At 60.4% G+C, this 18,877-nt stretch overlaps 1 protein-coding gene across 6 annotated transcripts; it reads right to left on the reverse strand.

The window, feature by feature from the left end:
• Nucleotides 1–95: 95 nt before the first annotated feature.
• On the reverse strand, nt 96–18,376 carry SAMD11 (sterile alpha motif domain containing 11). Of its 6 annotated transcripts, none has more exons than XM_081306830.1 (14): nt 18,262–18,376; nt 16,123–16,214; nt 12,435–12,616; nt 11,822–11,872; nt 8,227–8,351; nt 5,228–5,329; nt 4,854–4,988; nt 2,966–3,128; nt 1,921–2,036; nt 1,686–1,764; nt 1,103–1,611; nt 787–911; nt 444–554; nt 96–354 (listed from the first exon to the last, which is right to left on the reverse strand). In XM_081306830.1, the coding sequence occupies exons 2-14, from the start codon at nt 16,192–16,194 to the stop codon at nt 109–111; spliced, it is 2,016 nt and encodes a 671-aa protein (XP_081162956.1). In that variant the 5' UTR covers nt 16,195–16,214; nt 18,262–18,376; the 3' UTR covers nt 96–108. The 6 variants fall into 6 exon arrangements, with proteins under 6 accessions (XP_081162956.1, XP_081162955.1, XP_081162953.1 ...); XM_081306829.1 differs by having other exon boundaries at nt 1,217–1,611; nt 17,300–18,351; XM_081306827.1 differs by having other exon boundaries at nt 17,300–18,351.
• Nucleotides 18,377–18,877: the final 501 nt, after the last annotated feature.

Here is an 18,877-nt window from a genome sequence, read left to right on the forward strand (position 1 = left end):
CCTTTTAAAAATTCTTGGTGTTTCTGCATCCAAAACTGAAAGGGAGAAAGCTGTGGGGGAGGTACCACTGCATCCTGTGCTGGGACTGTGGGCAGCCTGCTGGCCAACTCAACACAGAGACTGGGTGGCATCTGGGGCCCCTGGGAGTATTGCTGCTATTCCATTCTCTGGCTTGGGTGAGGCTCGGCTAGTGGGTGGGTGGCTCCCCCCATAGGGGGAGTTGGCTGTTGGTGGGGACAGGGGCTGCTCTCTGGAGGTAAGATCCTGTTCAGGAGCCTGCAGGGTTGGCGGCTGCAGAGGCAGAGCCACAGGGAAGCTGGCCATGTAGAAAACTCGGCCCAGGCGCTTGGCCACCTATAAAGAAAAGCCTGGATGGGTGCCTGCCAAGGACATTGGGTGATTTCAAAGAGCCTTTATGCCCTCTGCCCACTGTCCATGCTTACCTGGGCCCGGATCTTGAGGGCAGGCCCCAGCTTCAGCCCCATAGTCGTCAGCAGGTGCTCCTCTGTCAGCAGGGGCAAGGTCTCCCCATCAATTCCTTGTTCTCTGAATACCTAGAGCAGGGGTAGGGTCAGGCCTATCAGTCCCGCCCAGCAAAGGCCCAGAGAGCAGCCAGGGAGAGTAAGCAGGCTGTGTAGCTTTCAGGGAGTGGTCAAATGAAGGAATCCCCTTTTGCTTTGGGCAGGGGCCAGCATGAGGCAGGAGCAGGTGGGGCTGAGGGGTGTAGGGAAGGGAGAGGAGGGCAAGTGACAGGCCCGCTGTGCACCCAGGACAGCTCTGCCTCACCGGAGCGTACTCCCCACAGCCAGACAGGCCCCCAATGAAGCTGCAGACATCATCCACAGTCCACTTGCTGACGTCCTCAGGGGATGTGGCCGCCTCCCCGTCAGCGAAGAGTCCCCCCATGGTGCCTAGGTGTGAGTGGGTGTCACTAGGGCTTTGTTCCTCCCATCCCATATCCCCACCGGTCTGCTGACCTTTGCTTGCCTTAGTTGCTTAGAGACATGCAATCCATGACTTAAGATTTTTCGCCTGTGGAGGCCCTGCACCCCCTCCCCGGGCAAGACCTCCAAGGGTGGCTTGCCTGGGTCTCCACACCCACCTGTGTGGAAGTATGGGCTGACCGAGTAGGGGAAGCCCAGGGACAGTGGAGGGGGCAGGGTGGACCCCGAAAGAAGCCCCTTTCCCTCAGTGCTGGTCCCTCCTAGGGCTTGACCTGGGGTGGAGCCCCGGCCCCCTGTCGGTGCTATCTCCAGGTCCTCTCCATCTGAGTCCTTGGGGGGCTCTTCTGAGACATCTTGAGCCCAGAGCCCAGATGCTGTTGTCTCCTTGGATTCGCTGGGCCGAACTGAGGCAGAACTAGGGCCCCCCTTCCGCGGTGCTCTGCCAGCAGGCTCCTGGGGCGAGGTTGGAGGCTCCGGACCAGAGACACCCTGTGAAGGCAGGGCCAGAAGTGGCGCGGAGCTCTGTTTCAGCACCAGCATGGCCCCGCGCCTCTGCAGCTCCTCTGTACTGTCTGGGGCACGCAAGGCCGCTTCAGGCGCCAGCAGCTGTGGCCGGTGTGTGTTCTCCAGCTCTTTCTGGCGAAGCAGCTCCGCGGACATCTCTAGCCTAGGCCAGGAGTAGTAGGATCAGCTTGAGCGCTAGGGCCACCCACCTCCCCTCCGGGCTTCGGCTGCACCTACCGGGCCAAGTTCTGTTTACGCAGGAGCTCCTGCTGCCGGGCGAGCATCTCCGCCTGGGCGGGGGGCAGGAAGCTGTACCCTGGGGAAAAGGGTCAGACCAGGGCCAAGTGGTCAAATGGTGCTGGCCTGATGAATTGGCCCTCTGCACCACCTTGGTCCGTCCTCGACATTAATGGGCGACCTTACAGGACCAGTTTCAAGGAGCGTGCCCATAGGACACCTGCCTATTCCTTACCTGGAGTCTGGCACAGAGCCGATGGCACCCCCAAGAAAGGAGGCCTGAAATGGGAGCCCAGGGCGATGTGGGGGGCATTCTGGGGCGACAGCAAAGGGGGCGGCTGCGACAGCTCCCTGCGAAAGGCAGGACTGAGGGGCGTGCGTGGCTTGCCCGGCCCCCTCCGCGCCCCGGATTCCCATAACCACCTCCAAGCGCATCCCCGTCGCCGCTAATTGCTGGCCCTGCGGGCGGTCGATGTGCCGCTCGTTATGGCTCTGGGTCGAGCGCTGCCCCCGCTCTCGCCCCCGCCGGCGGCGCCAATTAATCTCGGAGGAGGCGCTGACCCGGCGGGCCGTGGCGACTGCAGCGGTAATTACCGCGCGGGGCCCTCCTCCCCACCCCCTCCCCCTCCCCGTAGCGGGCCCCGCGCTGCCGGGGGCACGAAGCGTAATTAGCCGCAATCCGGAGGCGGCGGCAGCTGCAGACGCCGCGCTCGGCGGTGGGGGGCGGGGGTGCGCCCGGCTGGAGACGGCCCGCTGCGGGGGGGCCCCATCCCTGAGCGCCTCCCTGCTCTCTACAGGTCGCCCCCTGTCCCCGCCCGCCCGCCCGGGAGGCCTTCTCCCCAGACCGCTAGTGTGTGTGAACTGTCGAAGCGGGCTTCCCTCCTCCCCCAGTTCTAGTCCTCTGGCCGACCCCTCCCGACTTACTTTGGGCTGGGTTTCCAGACTTCCAGCCGCTCTGCCTTCTGCTTCCCCAACCTCACCCCCCCTCACTGTCCCAGGGGCACCTGGATTTTGCTGGTTCCCAGTTGCTCAACAAAGAAACAAGACTGACCCTTCACATTCCTGCCCAGGGTTGTAGGCACCCAGGTACATACTGCCCCGGAAAATGTTTTCCTGGGCCTCTGCCCAGCTCAGCCGGCCTCAGGAACTTTTTGCCCAACAGACCCTAAACCCAAAGCAGGCAATACCCACATGACTGTGCAGCTGCAATCGGGGAGGAGTAAGTGGGTGGAAGGTGCAGGCTATGGGGCCTGCAGAAGTCGGATACCAAGCCCCAGTACCTCTCTGAGAAGGACGGGGCAACAGCTGGAGCCGTGTTCTCCCGGTGCTGTGCCAGGCCCTGCTTCCGGCGCTGACCTGCTGTGGATGAGGGCAGGTGAACTTCCAGGCCACTGGGACTCCTCAAAGCTGCAGCTGCTACCTCCTGCCGGACCCTCAGGAGATCTGGGGGGTGGGGGGGGTAGGGGATGGGCAACAGCAGCGACCCTGAGGCCCAGCCTTCCCTGGACTTCTCCCCTCATCCTAGTGAGCACAGGACACTGGCCCAGGGGAGCCCAGGAGAAAGGGAACCAGGGGCCCACTTCCACACCATCCCAGCTGTGTGTCAGCCCTGATGTCAGTCACTGGGGCCGAGGAGCAGCCCCAGGGCAGCGGAGAGACAGGTTTGCAGGAGGACCTGGAAGGAACGGGAGGTGGGAGGAAAGCCCAGTGCTGGTACGCAAGGCTGTGGAACCTGAGGCTGGAGCCTTGAGGGGAGGGACTGTGCACAGATCCATGAGAGCATAGACCAGTTCCTGGAGGTCACTGTGACAAGTCTAGGAGTGGGTCTCCAGACTCCACCAGGTGACCGCCTCCTAGATGGGAGGCAGGAAACTGAACCTGTACACGTGGCCACACCAGCATACGCCGACATCCGTCCACATCGGTCATCCAGCAGTGGTCGCATACAGTCAGCATCCAGCAAGACCACACCAGGCCCATGCAGACGCGTCCTTGCAGGCACACCGGCCACAATCTCTGGACGCCGGGACATGCAGTGGTTTGATGCACTGTGCTCCTGCCCAGGGCCGGGCCTTCGAGTCCCCGCCACCCCCCTTTGCGTAGCTTTGCCGCTGAGCCGCCGCCTCTGTTTATAAATTAATTACCCGAAAAGCGGAGGTGGGTCTGCCCTGGGCTGGGTGCCAGCCCGCAGAGCCTAGCCGGCGCGGCCGCCCGCGTCGATCCCAGCGGGGCCCGCACCCCCGCCCTCCAGCCCGCGGTCGCAGCTATTTGCAGCAGACTCCGAGGCTGGGCGGCGCGCACCGTGATTGACAGCAGCTCCCTGGCGACCGCGACCACGCTCCCTCCCCCACAGAGGCCAGCAGAGCCGGCCCCAGGCAGGGCAGGGAAAGCAATTAAAAGGGAAGATTTTTAAATTATTAACATTTGGTGAATTATTCAGACTCTTGGTGGCTAAGCCGCCCTGGGGGACGGTGCCCTGTGCAAGGAGAGGAAATCCTGCCCCTTCACCGCACCCCATCCACCTCCTACCATAAAAGCCAAGTTCACCTACAGGAGCCTAGCCTGTGAGGCTAGAGTGCAGCTGGACAGGTATCTGACTGCTCCCTGGGCTATGACCACAAGGGACAGAGCAGACCCAGTGAGTGGAGAGGGGCAAGAGCCTCATCCCAGCCTCCAGCTGGGCCTCTCTTGGCATCCAGGAGAGCCATGGTGGCCAAACACAGCTGCCTTTTGGTCCTGTCTTTCTGGGAGGCTTGCCCCCATGCAGGACAAGGATCGGGCACTATTTCAATGTGACCACAGGTCAGTGTCCACTGACTTAAATTTGTGCACCAACTGCTGTGGGAGTCAGGAGAATGGGCACAGACCACAGGGTCTCCTGGATAGGGGGCAGGTAGGCTTACTCAAGCCCCTACCCCTTCCTCTCACCTGGGCTCACCCCTGAGTAAGCTGTGTGCATGCCTGGAGGGGATCCTGAGAATGTGATGAAAAGTGGGGACTTGGAACAAGACCTGGGGCAGCCAGGCCTCATCGCCTACCCACAAAGGGCTGGGGGTCACTGACAGATCCAATCCTGGTCTTGATGTCAGCAGCCAACACCCTCTTCTGGGGTGGAGAGGCAACTGAGAGTGTACACAGGTGGGGGGGGCAGGTGGGGAGGGCACATACCATGGCTGGGGAGGCCCAGGTGGTAGAGACGCTGTGGTTCCTCGAAGCTGCCAGCCTCACTGAGAGCAGAAACCAGCCGGCGGTAGTGGTCCTCAGGCGCCATGCTGGGTCGCAGCTCTGGCAGCAGCAGAGTCTCTGCGTGGGGGTAGCACATAGGGAGGGGATTTTCCTTGAAATACTACCAAGGTGGAGAGGTAAGTCGGGAAGGCACACCTCACCCTAAGCCTAGGACCTTCCACCCCTGCTGCGAAGAAACCCAAGTCCCTCCTCCATGCACACCTGCCCCTTTTGGAAGGTCTAACAACACTTCCAAGCACTCAGTTACTGCTTCCTCCTCCAGTGACCTGTCCCTCCTCCCTGGGTTGGGCTCCCACCTCGAGGGTACTCAGACTCAGACTCGCTTCGGGCCTTCTTCTCTGAAGAGCAGTCACTGGTGACGTGCGGGGAGCAGCCCAGTCTCTTGCCTAGCAAGCCACCTGCAGAGGGTGGAGTGAGCCACACCCAGTCTCAGGGACTGGAGGAGGATGCAGGGAACACCAGGTGGGGAAGACCCACCCCTGCCCCAGCTCAGTCTAGTGAGCCCCAGTCCCCTCCACTCAGGAGCATCCTGGGTTCTGGTGGGCAAGGCCTTGCCAGCCCTGGGTCCCAGGCTTCCACCTGGTGAACCCAGCTGGCCGGAGGACATCATGACAGGTATGGAGCAAGGCAAGGAAACAGGGCAGCCCTGACCCTGGGCCCCAGGCTGCATTTGAATAGAAGTGATGGGTGCGACACGTGACTCTGACTGTGTCCCCACGGGCCTCTGGCTGCCCCTGACCAGCCAGTCCATTCCCATGTGTGCTAATGAGCCCACCTCAGCTTCTCCTGGAGAACAGAACTACCTTCCTTTTCTGAGCAGGGCTGGGGTGGGCTATGCAGGTGCTGGGGAGGAGAGTCAGGCACATGTCACTCCCCACACAAGGGGTGTGCTCAGTGGGGCCCTCCTCTCTGCACCAAAAGCCAAGACCCTCCTCTTTCCTGCACTCAGCCTTGGCAAGCACATACCTGCCCAGCCAGGCTCTGCGCTCCAAAGGTCACCCCTGGACAGCTGACCTGCCCTACACAGACCCTATGTGCCTGGCTCCTATACTATCCCCTCTAGAGATCACATCTCCACATCAAAAGCTACACACAGGGCTGGGAATATAGCTCAGTTGGTAGAGTGCTTGCCTCACATGTAAGAAGCCCTGGGTTCCATCCCCAGTACCATAAAAATTAAATAAAAATAAAAGCCACACACATCTATAGGTCCATCTCCAAACCTGTCCCTGCACCCCCAAGCTCTGCTTCCTCCTGAGGACCCTGACATCAGGGGGCCCTGCTGATAGCATGTCATCATCCTGGCCTCCAGGCCAGACCCTATTGCCTCTGGCATCTCTTCCTCCTCACAGGACCCAGGGTGGCAGGGATGAGGGGCTGCTCCGTGTGGAACTCAAGCCTTTCATGACACCTTGGTACTTGGGGGTCCCAAACCTGTGCCCCCAGGAAGCCCTGCTGTCAGCTCAGGAGCCTAATTCCTTTTCCTTATTCCTTTAATCTGTCATTTTTATCAGGCTAGGGAAGTGCGGCGGCAGCAAGAGCACCGATCAATCTCCACATTACAGCTGACAGAATGGTGCTAATAACTTATTGATCTCAGCCACCTCACTGCCACTGGTCTAGCTGGCTGGCCCCAGGCCCTGCCCCAAAGACAGGGGGCAGTCCCCACTGCCTGCATGAGGGGTCAGGTCAGACAGACCCTGTAGGACAGATGGAGGGCACTCAGGTGCACATGGGCATCACGAGCTGCATGTCAGAGTCCAGCAAGCAGGAGGGCACCCTGAGCGCACCAGGCAGGGAGTGGGTCTTGCAGCCTCTCTCCACACCTGCTGCCCATCTCCTGCTCCCTGTACATGCTCAGGGGTCAGCAAGGGTAACCTCTGCAGTCTGTTCCCTGTTTCAACAGTGGCAACTCCCGCCTCCTTGCTGGGCTTCTCTGCTCCTGGGAAGCTTGAGAGTCACAGCTTGGGGGAGGTGATACTGGGGTTGGAGTGCCCTGCAGTAAGACCTAGCCTTGTAGCTGCCTTGAGGAGACTGCATAAGCTCAGAGTCACACCTGATGTAGGCAGTGACACGAGGCAGACACACGTACCAGGGGTGGACCACAAAGTCACAAGACCTGTGCTGAGCTCCTCAGTCCTCTGGGATCCTTCCTGTCCAGGGCCCAGGAAGCTGTGGCTCGAGGGACACCCCCTTGGGCCACAGGAAGGAAGGAGACATGGTGACAAGTAAAGACCCCTGCAGGGCCCAGAGGAAGCCCACGGGGGACACACACACACACACACACACACACACACACACACACACACACCACCCTGGCAGCTATGCACAGCATGTGACCTGCACTCACTGTAGAGTGCGGAGGGCTACCTGGCAGGCTGAGCAAGCCCTGCAGGAGACACACAGGGCACATGCAGGTCTGTGTACCTGAGGAGGTTGTACATAGGGGGGGGCCTGCCGCCTCAGAACATCTCAATCACTGAGGGGCTCCGCCCGATCGATGGGGCAATTAGATTTTATCAGCCTCTGGCTCAGCCACCTCCAAAGCAGCTCCAGAAGCAACCCCCACCCCCATCCACAAGGGCCTTCTGGGCTCATGGGGGCTCTGTTGGGGGTATCCAGGGTGGTGGGTGATGCCCACCCTGCTTTCCCAGAGCAGTAGCCATTGTCAGAAACAACCCTGTCCAGGGCCCATGTGGCAAGGCCCCTGAGGTCAAGTTGTGCCCACTCTCGGCAGTGGCATCTTGACCTGCTCCTTGGGAGACTGCCTGGGTCCCAAAGCTGCTCTCTCCCTCTGAGTTCCTGTTGCCTCCAGGAACCAGATCTCCTTGGTGGCCCTGGCAGCTCCTGGCCAGCGCCCTCTTGGCCTACCTGAAGCCGTCCAGGCTGCAGGGGATGGGCCTTTTCCCTCCCAGGACCCCTGAGAAGCAGGACCAGGCCGACATGCCCTGTGGGTTTGGTGGGAGGTGAGCTCTGGAAGGTCTTTGCCTGTGCCTGTCTTGTGAGGAGGGGGTGGCTGGCCTCGAAACTCCAAGCCCACCCCAGCAGCAGCCACGCTGGAGCCACCCTCGGCCGCCAGTCTGCCTGACTGGCTGGGATTAACACAATTACCATCACATGGAGCCCCAGGGGACAGCCGGCCTCACACCTCCCACCTCCTCTGCTGGCCTCCCTGGCTGCCCGCCAAGGCTTCCAGAGCTGCTGAACAGACACAGGGAGGGTGGCTGTCCCTAGGCAGAGCTGCTGTGGCCCTGGCAGCCCCATCATCGCCCTCAGGACCCAGGGGCCTCCTCACCTGTGGGTCCCAAGCCAACCTCCACACTGCCTCTCTGGAATTCACAGCGGCTCTGGTGCTCGGGCATAACGAGGTGGCGGCTTTGGTGCACACTGGATATGAGTGTGGGAAGGTCACTGTCCTGGCTGCAGCAGAGCAAGACAGAGGATGGAGCCATGAGCCTTGGCAGTGCAACCTGATGAGCATGAGTACAAGGGTGCTTGGGGCTGAGGACAGCGTGCACTGAGCATGGTGATGTGTGCGCTTACCTCTGTGGGCTTGGGATGCCACACCTACGCACACTCAGCAGGCAGGCCAAGAGAAAGCAGAGACATGGCACCTGGACCCCACTCCAGCACCCAGCTGGTCTGTGCAGAGTCAGAGCAGCCCCTCCCACCTTCCTCTCTCCAGAGAGGCAGTGCTGTGCTCGGCTCCCTGCCTCAGAGGGAGGACAGGATGGCCTGCTGTCTCACAGGACAGACATATAGAGGGCACACTGTCACCCATGTGCTGCCAGCTCTGAAGCAAGCACCTGGCACGTGCCACTTTGGTTAAAACTTGCAACACCCTCTTGGGGCCCTCATTTCTCCAAATCAGGAAACTGAGGTTCAGACCAAAGTCCCGTAGATAAAAAGATCTGCCCTGGCCGGCTCAGGACACCTGTGATCCCCAGGGTGCACCCAGGCCTGGCCTTGGAATCACCCTGCATGTGATTCTTTGTCCCTTCTCCCTCCTGCTGAGCCCTCACCCACAGCCCCAGAGAGAAGAGGGAGGAGAAAGTGGGGCACCCCTGGGGTTATGTGAGCAACCCCATCATCAACAGAGAAGGAGGGGACAGGAAGTCAAGGCCAGCCAGAGCAGGGGCAGGGAAGCCCAGTGCCCCCAGCAGTGCCCTCCCGGCCCACCTGTGGTGGAGCAGCCTCTTCAGCAGCACTGACACTAGCAGAGCCTCCTCACAGTGACCTAGGAACCGACCCTGAACCTTATTAAATAGCCCCCAGCCCCCAGCCTGGGCTGGCAGGAGCCAGGCTAATCCAGGGCCAGGCCCTAAGCAGATCAGTTTCAGCACCAGATACCCAGGGGCGGCCCCAGAGCCCCTAAGAGACCCAGATGTAGGTTCTCCCCCACCCCCGTGAAGGCGGGAGGCAGGTGGGGAGTAAGTACTTTATGGGATTAATCTCAGGAGGCTCATCCCCCATCATCCTCACTGATGTGGGATGTTGGACAGAACTGCTGTCCTCAGCATGGGGAAGGGGCCTGGGCTGGTCGGGTACAGGGCTGCAGCTGCCATGGAGCTGCTCCCTACAGTGCACTGGACACTTCCTGCTTCCAGGGACTGGAGAGGTGAGCACAGTAATTTCCTGTGAGCCCTGGCCTGGACCCCCAGCAGCACCTGCATCTGGGACCAGCCTCAATGACTTGGGGGTTACCCGGGCTCTCGAGGTGCAGGCCCATGGGGGCAACCCTTGGCTAGACAGGACCTGCCCTTGCATTCCACACCCAAGTCCCTGCCTTGGGGGTTCATTCCTCAGGTCCCAAGATGGGCCAGTCCTGAAAACCTGTTCTGGTCACTCAGTTACTCACTGAACAAATTATGCTGGGTTCATTAAAAAAAAAAATGCCAAGAGACTCACACACAGGCTGGAGAGTTGAGAGCTCTGCACCTGTCTTCAAAGTATGGGGCCACTACACACAGGCAAGGCCTCAGCAGGCTGCTGTGGCACGTGGGGAGGAGACTGGGGCAGGGTCAGGAAGGCTGCAGGGAGGGTTGTGAGGAGGCCAGGAGAAGGGCGAGACCCGACTCCCCCCTGAGGGCCTCCCCATCCCAACTCTCTCATGTAGCCTTCACCAGCTGGGGGCCTAGAAGGTCAGGGACCTAGAAAGCCCTTCTTGCAAGCCAGGCTGCAGGGGCATCACAGGGCAGAGGGGCCCTGGGCCTCTGCTTGCAGCCAGCAGCAGGCATCCCCAGCAGGACTGGTCAGAAGGACGAAGAGGACAGACAGATGCAAGAGGCAGACAGACCAGTGAAGAGTGACAGACGAATGCGGATGGACAGACAGTCGGGATGGGACAAAGACAGTTGATGACCCAGTGTGAGGCAGCTGGCGGTCCACTGCCCTCCTTGTCCAGACACTGGGGGCTGTTAGCAGACGGGATATGATGGGCTGTTAGTCCTCTGGGGTGTGCTCTTCTCCAGAACTGTAACCTTCCCTTTAATGAAATCCAGAAAGTCATCCTTGCCCCTCTGGATCCTCTGTGGGACCAGGGTCTCCACTAATGCAGGCCTGCTTCCTCCCAGGCACAGCCCAGGCTGCAGCAGCCAGTACTGGTGAGAACTCAGCATGGGACTCCTGGGGCCTCCCCGCACCCCAAGGCCAGGTGTACCCCAAGGAAGTGCAGGTCTGGAGGGGAGGCACAGCCATTGGGTTTCCCTGCAGGCCTTGCTGGCAAATTTATCCTGTAGCGTCCAGAGTAAAAGGCTCATAAAATGTCATCAATGTTCATGACGGTTCATAAAAATGATCAGTTGAGCTGGCAACTCCAAAATGAGGTGGAAATAAGTTTAAAGATGTTTTTATTGTAATTCGGCTCCAGGATCCAGACGTTCTTGAAGACATAAATAATGACACCTCTGGCAGAGATCCAGGACAAGCTGCCTTCCTGCAGCTGGGCTGGGGAGGCCAGGCACCCACAGCTTGAGTCACAAGAGGCTTTCCCTGCCCTTGGTGCCCACTGCTCCCCATCAGGCCCTTCCTGTGGTGCTCCCCTTGAAGTCCCGGGGAAAAACTTGGCCTCAATAACCAGAAGCCAGCCCCTGCCCCTTGGGAGCAGGAACTGGGTCCCTGACACCTGACCTCCTCCTCGGGGGCTTCTTTTTTATCCTCTATGTCTTGGATTCACAGGCCCCAGCCTGTTTCCATAACCCAAATCCATGTGAGGAAACCCCAACCTGCCAGGGTCCCCAGAAGGATCTTTCCAAAACACATACCTGGTCACTCCCTGCTCAGGAACTTTCTGTGGCTTGCTCAGCTTGGAGAACAAAGCCCAACTGGTCCAGCAGCTAAGGTGCAGACCTTCTAGCATCCCATTGAGCCAGACCTGCCAAGTTCCCATTCTCCTCCCTTCCATCCCATCCTTCATCCCTCCACAGCTTTGCAGACCACCTTTTCCCAGTGAACTCCTATGCATCCTTCAAGAACCTGCTCACACATCACCATTCTCACCTCCTGGTGGGTCAATGGGAGGGTGAGAGGTGAAAATTACAGCCTCATCTTAGAGCTGTTGGGCTCCAATGGACAGTCCAGTGGTGAGGGTCATAGCATGCTTTGTCTCCACGGGTGGGCTGTCTAGAACCCTGCCCATGCTGTTGAGGCCTGGCACAAGTCTGCACTTGGCTGAGATGGGCCTCCTGATCTCAGTTGGGCACCATGCCACCTACCTTCCAGGCCAGGTAAGGACACACATCCAAACCAGCCTGGCAACCGCATGGCCCACACTGGCTCACACTGACTGGGACAGAGGACAAGACAAAAGACCATGGGCAGAGGAGGGAGGCAGGGTGGGTGGGACCAAGGAGAAATGGCAACAGCTGCCCCTGCCCAAGCCAGGCTCCTACCTGCAAGATGTCTCTCGGAAGGAGATATTCACATCCCAGTGGGTGTGGACTCTACCGAGAGAGAAAAGAGGGTTAGTGGCTCCATTACTGGCATAGAGACAGCAGCGGGGTGTGGGCCTGACTCTTAACATCCCACCAGCCAGAAGCCAGGGCAGTCATGAGGGTGGCACCTCATGCCCAGTTCAACCTGGTGGCGGCTTCCACTGAACAAACCCAAGGGCTTGAGATGCTCTGGCCTCCCAGAGATGAGGAGGAGGAGCAGGCTGAACAGCCCCGGGCAACACCAGGCACCACAGCCCCCACCATCCTTACTCACAGACACCCAACCCCTAGGTGCTGGCAGGACGAGGCCCATATCAGGAAACAAGTTTCTGGGAGGTTGTGGGTGTCAGCCCAGGTGGGTACCGGACCTTGGGTCTCTCTGCTTGCCAACCTCTACCCAGAAGTGACCATGGCATGGCTGAGGCAGAACAAGGTTCCAGGGTGCGAGTTCAGGAGAGAGGACAGCTTCTGCCTGTATCCCCGCCCCACAGCAGCATTCCAGGAGACCCCGGGTCTTGGTGCCCCTTTCCACAGGAGCCTGAGCCTCCTGGCCCAGATCTGGAATAAGTACCTTCTCTTCATGATCCGGACATGCGGATCATCCTCCTGCTTCAAGCCTGGCTGCCGTCCACAGGCTGGGCCACCTCCATCACTGTCACCATCACTGGCAGAAAAGCTGGGGTTCCGTTCCTTTTTCAGGGAGCGTGCAGGGGGCAGGGCCACTGTCCTTTTGTCCGCCAGCCGCCCCCGGTTCTGGGCAGGAGGAGGAGAATGTTAAGGCTGGGTTAGACATCAGCCTCCTGGGCCTGGGCCCAGGCCCAGGGGCCTCATTGCTGCAGGCACAGCCTGTGAGGACAGCAGAGTGTGGGCTGTTCTGCAGGCCCAGCCTGAGTGTGGGTGCCCACCCTGTGGCAGGGAGCCCTGGAGATGCCTGAGCTATGACCCTCAGCTCCTTTCCTGGGTCCCCAGAGTCTTCTGGGATTGTGCATACAGCCTGGGGCAGGGATCATGGGGCTGGTCCTGGTGGGTGTGCAGTCAGGGAGCAGGCCCCTCTAAACGTGTCTGGCTGACATCCCATCTCCTCTGTCAGTCCCTGAAAACTGACAGCAATATCAACAAGCAAAGTCACTTTTCTTTTTCTTTTGCAGTGCTGGTGAAACTAGGGCCTCACAAAACACTCTGCCACTGAGCGGCAGCCCCAGCCCCTCTTTGCTATTTTGTTAGCACCATGAAGAGCCCAGCTCAGGGGAAGTCTGTCTGAGACTGCTGGTCCCTTGCAATCTGCAGGCCTGGGAGCCACAGGCCGCCCGAGAGCACTAACAGCCCCGACCCTTTGTTCCCCAGCCCTGATGGTTCATTTCTCTCCTCAGCGTCCCCCCTGCACCATGTGTGAGTGTGTGGCGCTGTGTATGCTCAAGCTTGGAGCTCTGCACCCAGCTCACACATTTCTGCACAGAGCGGTGGATATGAGTGTGTGGCCCCAGTCCTGGCATTTCTCCACACTTCCTGGCTCCAGGTCCTGCTGCCCCAGGGAAAAGAAAAAAAGTCACTGATTATCTTCCAGTGTACAGAGGTTTTTTCTTACTTGGTTAAGAGGCTGCTGGCTCAGAGGCTGCATGGGCTTTCAGAGTATCTACTTTCCTCTCCTGTTCAGTCCTCCCATTGCCAGAAAGAGTTGATCCTCACCACACCCATGAGCTTAGTGAGGAAGGGGTCAAGGAGGGTCCCTGCCCCAGGTCATCCAGGATCCTGAGGTGGGCTGCTGCATGGAGTCCTGTCCTTGCAAGGACGCTTCTCTTCAGATTCAGCACCACATCATCTCCGGATGCCTGGCTCTGCCCAGCTCAGTGCTCCCTCCCCCAGCTCTGGGAGCCACAGTATCCCCCACACCTGCCCTCACACATCTGCTGGGGTCTGCCCAGGATACCCTGTTTCCCTCTGTCACATGATGAGTGAAATAGACCCAGCAATATAAGGGCACGGTGGCATGGGGCCAATGGGTTTTCAGGGCCAGCCCACAGGATGACAGGGTCCAGTGACAGCAGAGCACAGGGAGACGGCAGTGGTGAGTGCCCACCTATGCCTCGGCCTCTGTCAATCCATAGGTTTGGTATCATTTTCAACACCCCTTGGCCCATGGCTCTGCCTTGTCCAGCCTGCCAAAGCCCAGTGCCAGGCATCTGGAGATGAGGTCTGCCCTTCTCCTCAGTCAACTTTCAGCCTTAGGTGAAATACTCTCATGAAAAGAAAAGGGGTATTTTCTCAAAGCCACCTGCTTCCCCTCTTTTGTGGCAGAAATACTCCCATCCAAACAGAAAGTAGAACCCAGACTAGGAGTAAACATCTCTCTGCCTCTCATCTGTGGGAAGAGAAGAGGGGGACACAAAGTCTATAAGACTGCTACTTGGAAGAGGGCCAGGACCGGCTGGCTGGGAAGGAGCCCAGGCTATATGCCAGTCTTAGCCCCATGAGGCACAGAGCTGGGCACAGGATCTTCCAGTCCCTGGTATGCCCTGAAAGCACCCTGGAAGGATAGGTCTGGGGTGGCTCATGGGGGAGCATGCTGAGAACCCAGATGGCCACTCTAACCCTGCCCAAGGATGGGGAACACATGCCCCCCCCATACAGCGGAGACTTAGCTCCCCACTGCTCAACAAATTTGAGAACCTGGCTCCTAACCAATAATTGACCCCTTCTGAAATGGTAGGAGTGGGTTCCAGCATGCACAGTCACATGCACACCATATTCTACCCCTGGAGTATCTGTGACCATGAAGTGCACACACCTTTGAAACTGGCCACAAGGGTAGGTGGAGACAGCCTCTGTGCACCAACAGGTTGGGGCTAGAAAGGGGATCCATGGAGATATCTCCAAGGAAGCGACCTGGCACAGAGAGGCAGGCAGGCCCAGGTCTGAAGTGCCCTTCACTCAGGGCAGGTACCAGGGAGCTTCATTCAGAAGGGCAGCAGCTCCATCCCTCTCTGAGCTTCAGATTGCCACTTGAGGTGATGGCAGATGTTGAGCTCAGGCCACCCTCTTCCCCTCTCTTGTGGCAGGCCTCAGGGGTGGCAGGTTGGAAACTGTGGGGCACTCCCATCCAAACAGAAAACAGAACCCAGACTAGTCTGAGGTGGGCACCCAGAGGATCCCGTCCAGTTCCAGCTGCCTGAAGGGGTGCAACGATGGAGAGGGACTTCAATCTTTTGCCCAGTAGGTATGTGACAGCAAGCAAAAGGTGTTTCTGCACACCTGCTTGGGGAGCTCTTGTACAGGTGCCCTGTGCTCCTGTAGACTCAAGTGGGTAGGGCGGGCGGCTTGAGGCTGTGACTGTGGCAGACCAGGTGTGGGCTGGGCCTGTGGCTCTCCTTCCCCAGCCAGCATCCATGTGTCCAAGATTTCCCAGCCTGCTCAGCGTGCACCCTGCAGAGCCCACAGGGAAGCCAGGATACCCCACCACCCGGTCAAAGGGAATAAACCCAAGGTGGCAGCCTGGGCCCTCTCAGGACCAGTGGTACCTCCACCCCTCCTGCTCCTTCCTATAAGAGGGGACTGCTGGGTGGATCTAGGAACAGCAGCCTCTACCCCCATGTCCCTAGAGGTACCCCACAGGGGGAGCTTCCTCTCTAGAGGCAATTTCCTTTTCAGATCAACCCTCTACTCCTCACTGCCTGGAGTCTCATACCTGTTCCCCAGGCCAGTGGGGAGGCCAGAGATTGTCCACCTCCGAGGTCCAGACCCTTGCAGGGCAGCACTTCAACATTAGGAGCACCAAGACACACACCACTCAGGCTCAAGCCTTGGGATAACCCAGATGTGCAACCTGGCCAGCTAACACTGTTACACCTCAAAAGAGTCCTGCCCCAGCACCCAGCACCTCTCTCTGCTGAGCCAGATGACTTGGTGATCTCCAGACCTGGGACAGGGAAGTCCCCAGGCCCAAATGAATGACAATAACAGTGGGAAGACCCTGGAACCTGGAAGGCTGGAGAAGTAGCTCCCAGACACCCATGAGGGAGGCTGCTCAAGAACAGGCAGGACCCGCCCTTCATCCAAACAGGAGAGGATCCTGTGACCCAGGATTCCCACCCATTCCCAGGGACTGTCTGGAAAAGCACAAAGCAACCCCACCCACCCCATCTGCCCTGGGAGGATTCCCTCCAGCCTGCCCAGAGGGCTGAAGTTAGGACTCCCAATCTTAGAGATCACCAGGCTCTCAGGGGAGTCCAGACACCCCAACCCAGCTTATTCCCAGGTCTCACCACAGGGGAGGATATTCGACAGCCCGGGCAGTCGCAGATTGGAGGATGCACCTGCAGAATTCCCTTGGACATAAGCGTCTTCAGACTTTTTCCTGTGAGGAGAGCCGAGCACAGCTGGTGAGGGGCAGTCAGGGCATAGATGGAGCCTCTGGGGCGCAGTCACCCGCAAAGCCAGTCCCCACTCCCGGAAGGTGTATGCAATGCACACCAACCTTCCAAACCCACTGTCGTCCAACTTCGGAGCCTGCTGCCCGCCCCACCCTCGCGGACGAGAAGGGGATCTGCTGGGCTCTGAAACTCAAATCCTGGGTGAGGCCCATCCCTGGTGGAGGGCGGCTTCCTCTCAGCCCTGGCGCCCCTCCTCCTGCCCCACCCTCTCTTAGCTGGTCCCGCCCGAACTGTGGCCGGGCAGTGGAAGGTCGAGCTAGGGAACTGGTGAGCGGCGGCGCGGTCGCGACCCAGGCCTGCGTCAGTCCCCAACGCAGGAAAGGGCAGCCACTGCGCAGCCTGAACTCCTAAACCAAACGCTACCGGGTCCCAAACTTCCCAAGACCCTCACCGCGCCAGACGGTCGCCGCGCTTATCAGGTGCCCCCGATCTGGCCCCCAAAGGTGTATTGTCGCACCTTTGGAGTCACCATCCAAACGGGCTGCTCCAGGTCTCGCTGACACTGTTCCAGCTCCGCGCGCCCACGCCCCGCCCCACTCCCGCGGCCCCACCTACCCGCGCAGCCCCAACCAGTGTGCACTCGCACCCCGGCCGCACGTGCACCTCTCCACTCGAGCGGGAACCAGTGGCTCCGAGCCTGGGGAGGGAAGGCGTCCCTCCCAACCCGTCTCCCGACTTCCTGTAAACTTCCTCTGGGCCTGAAGGCCCAGGGGCTTCACAAAGACCTGCCGAGCTGAGGGAGCGCCCGCTCCTGCGTAGCTCGGGACCCCAGCACTCTATGGCCCGAACTGGGAAGACAGTGGAGGCCGAGGGCGCTCTGCGGTGTCCACTGAAGCAACCGTGCGGGGGCAGGCGGGGTGTGTGTGGGTCCCTGCAGCAGCTCTGGAGCTGCAGCGCCCTCTCTGGGCCAAAACCAAGTCTCCCCAGTGGCAGAGCGAAGGGCTCGGACCCGCGGGTCCCGAGTAGCGAAGGAGAGGGACGGCGGCTTGCGCCCCCTCGGCGGCCGCACCTTTGTGGCGGATGCTGCGCTTCCAGTCCTTGGCCGTCTCGCGGCCGCTGACGAACTGGAACTCGTTGGGCGTGAGCCACTCGCCGCGGTGGCGGATGGACGGGCCTTTGCTGCCCTGGCAGAGTTTCCGTACGTAGAGCAGAGCACGGTTGGCGCCGCACTCCACCTCGATGCACGGCTCACCGTTGTCCAGCAGCGGCTGGAAGTCCGCGGCCGCGGCGGCCGAGAGGAGCTCGAGGGCTAGTGGGTCTCGGGGCAGGTGGAGGTGCGGCGTGGCCTCGTGCAGGCTAAGGTAGGCGCGCGAGGGCCGGAGTGGTGGAGCCAACAGTGCTTCATAGCCTGCAGCAGAGGCCGGCAGCGAGGCGGCGGGGGGCAGAGCTGCCGCGGCGGGCAGCGGGGCCAAGTAGCCCGGCAGCGGAGGCAGAGGCAGCGCGGCCAGGGTCGGGTGGAAGGTGGCCAGGGCCAGGGCCAGGTCCTCGCGTCCCGGGAGCTCCTTTTTGACCGCCGGCATGGCGCGCGGGTGGCCCAGCAGCCGGCTCTCGGTCGCCGGCGCAACTTATTTTGGCCCTGGCTGGAGTTGCGTCTCCGCCGGCCCTGAAGGCGCCTGGCCGCGCTTCCACCCCGCCCGCTACTGCGCCCTGGCACCCGAAGCCGCCGCCGCCGCCGCGCCGCCCGCCGGGCCGCCCCCGCCTGCTACCCGGTCTGCTGGAGGGGTCTCGGCGGACCCAGACATGGTGTGGCCGGAGCTGCTATTGATCACAGACCGACTCGCCCTGCGCCGCAGGTGCCCCGCGCTGGCGCTCAGTGGGGCGTCGGGAGTCCACTGGAGCCCGCGCCCTGGGGCAGTCCTGCTGCCCGCTGTGCGGGGCAGTGAGGAGTCGCGGAGTCGCCAGGCCCGCTCCCCGCCCTGCCCGGGGGTCCCAAGCTCCCGCCCCGCCCCGCCCTGCTGCCCAGCCGCGCACCCGCGTCCACTGGCGCGCGCCCGCCCGGCGGGGACTTGGGAGACTCCCGCCGCCGCCGCCGCCGCCGCCGCCGCCACAACTTGGCCCATTTAAACAGCCCCGGCGCGGCGGGCGGGCGCGGGCTCCAGCGGGGGGTGCGTGACGGTCGACTGAGTTTGTGAGGCGGGACAAGGCTGCACACCCCCCCCCCCTACCTCGGGTCAGAGCAAAGAAGGGAGGGAGACCCTGGGGAATGCACGCGAGCCAGATGGGGCACCAGGTCACTGTTGGGTCTCAGGCTTGAGTTTGGGACCCCCTGTGGGGCAGCTGGGTTGGTGGCTTTTCTCCGGGTGGATGATCCAGCTTCCCTGGCCCCTCCAGTGTGTGAGCCTGTGGCTCTGGGTAGGAGTGTTTGCAGGGTGCTTCTCTTCGTGTACAGAGTGTGAGGTTGTGGATTTGTGGAGAGTTTGAGTTCTGTGCAAAGGATAGAAATTTCCTGTAGTGCACTTGTTCACTCTTGAGGGTTTTTTTTTTTTTTTTTTTTAATCATCATCCTCATTTTATAGATTGGGAACCTGAATCAGAGAAGCCAAGGAAGCTCCTGATGACACACAGCTGTTTTAAATCTAGGATGTCT

Source organism: Spermophilus citellus, assembly GCF_964194105.1.
Source record: "Spermophilus citellus genome assembly, chromosome: 9".
Taxonomy (NCBI): Eukaryota; Metazoa; Chordata; class Mammalia; order Rodentia; family Sciuridae; genus Spermophilus; species Spermophilus citellus.

Excerpts from the sequence above, each read along its gene's own strand:
- SAMD11 (XM_081306827.1), bottom strand. The coding sequence starts at position 17,810 with ATGCCGGCGGTCAAAAAGGAGCTCCCGGGACGCGAGGACCTGGCCCTG. Across the intron at positions 3,129-4,853 it reads CCTGGGCCTCCCCAGCCATG|ATCTCCTGAGGGTCCGGCAG; the intron begins GTATGTGCCCTC and ends CCCACCCCCCAG. Across the intron at positions 1,765-1,920 it reads GGCTCTGTGCCAGACTCCAG|GGTACAGCTTCCTGCCCCCC; the intron begins GTAAGGAATAGG and ends CCTTTTCCCCAG.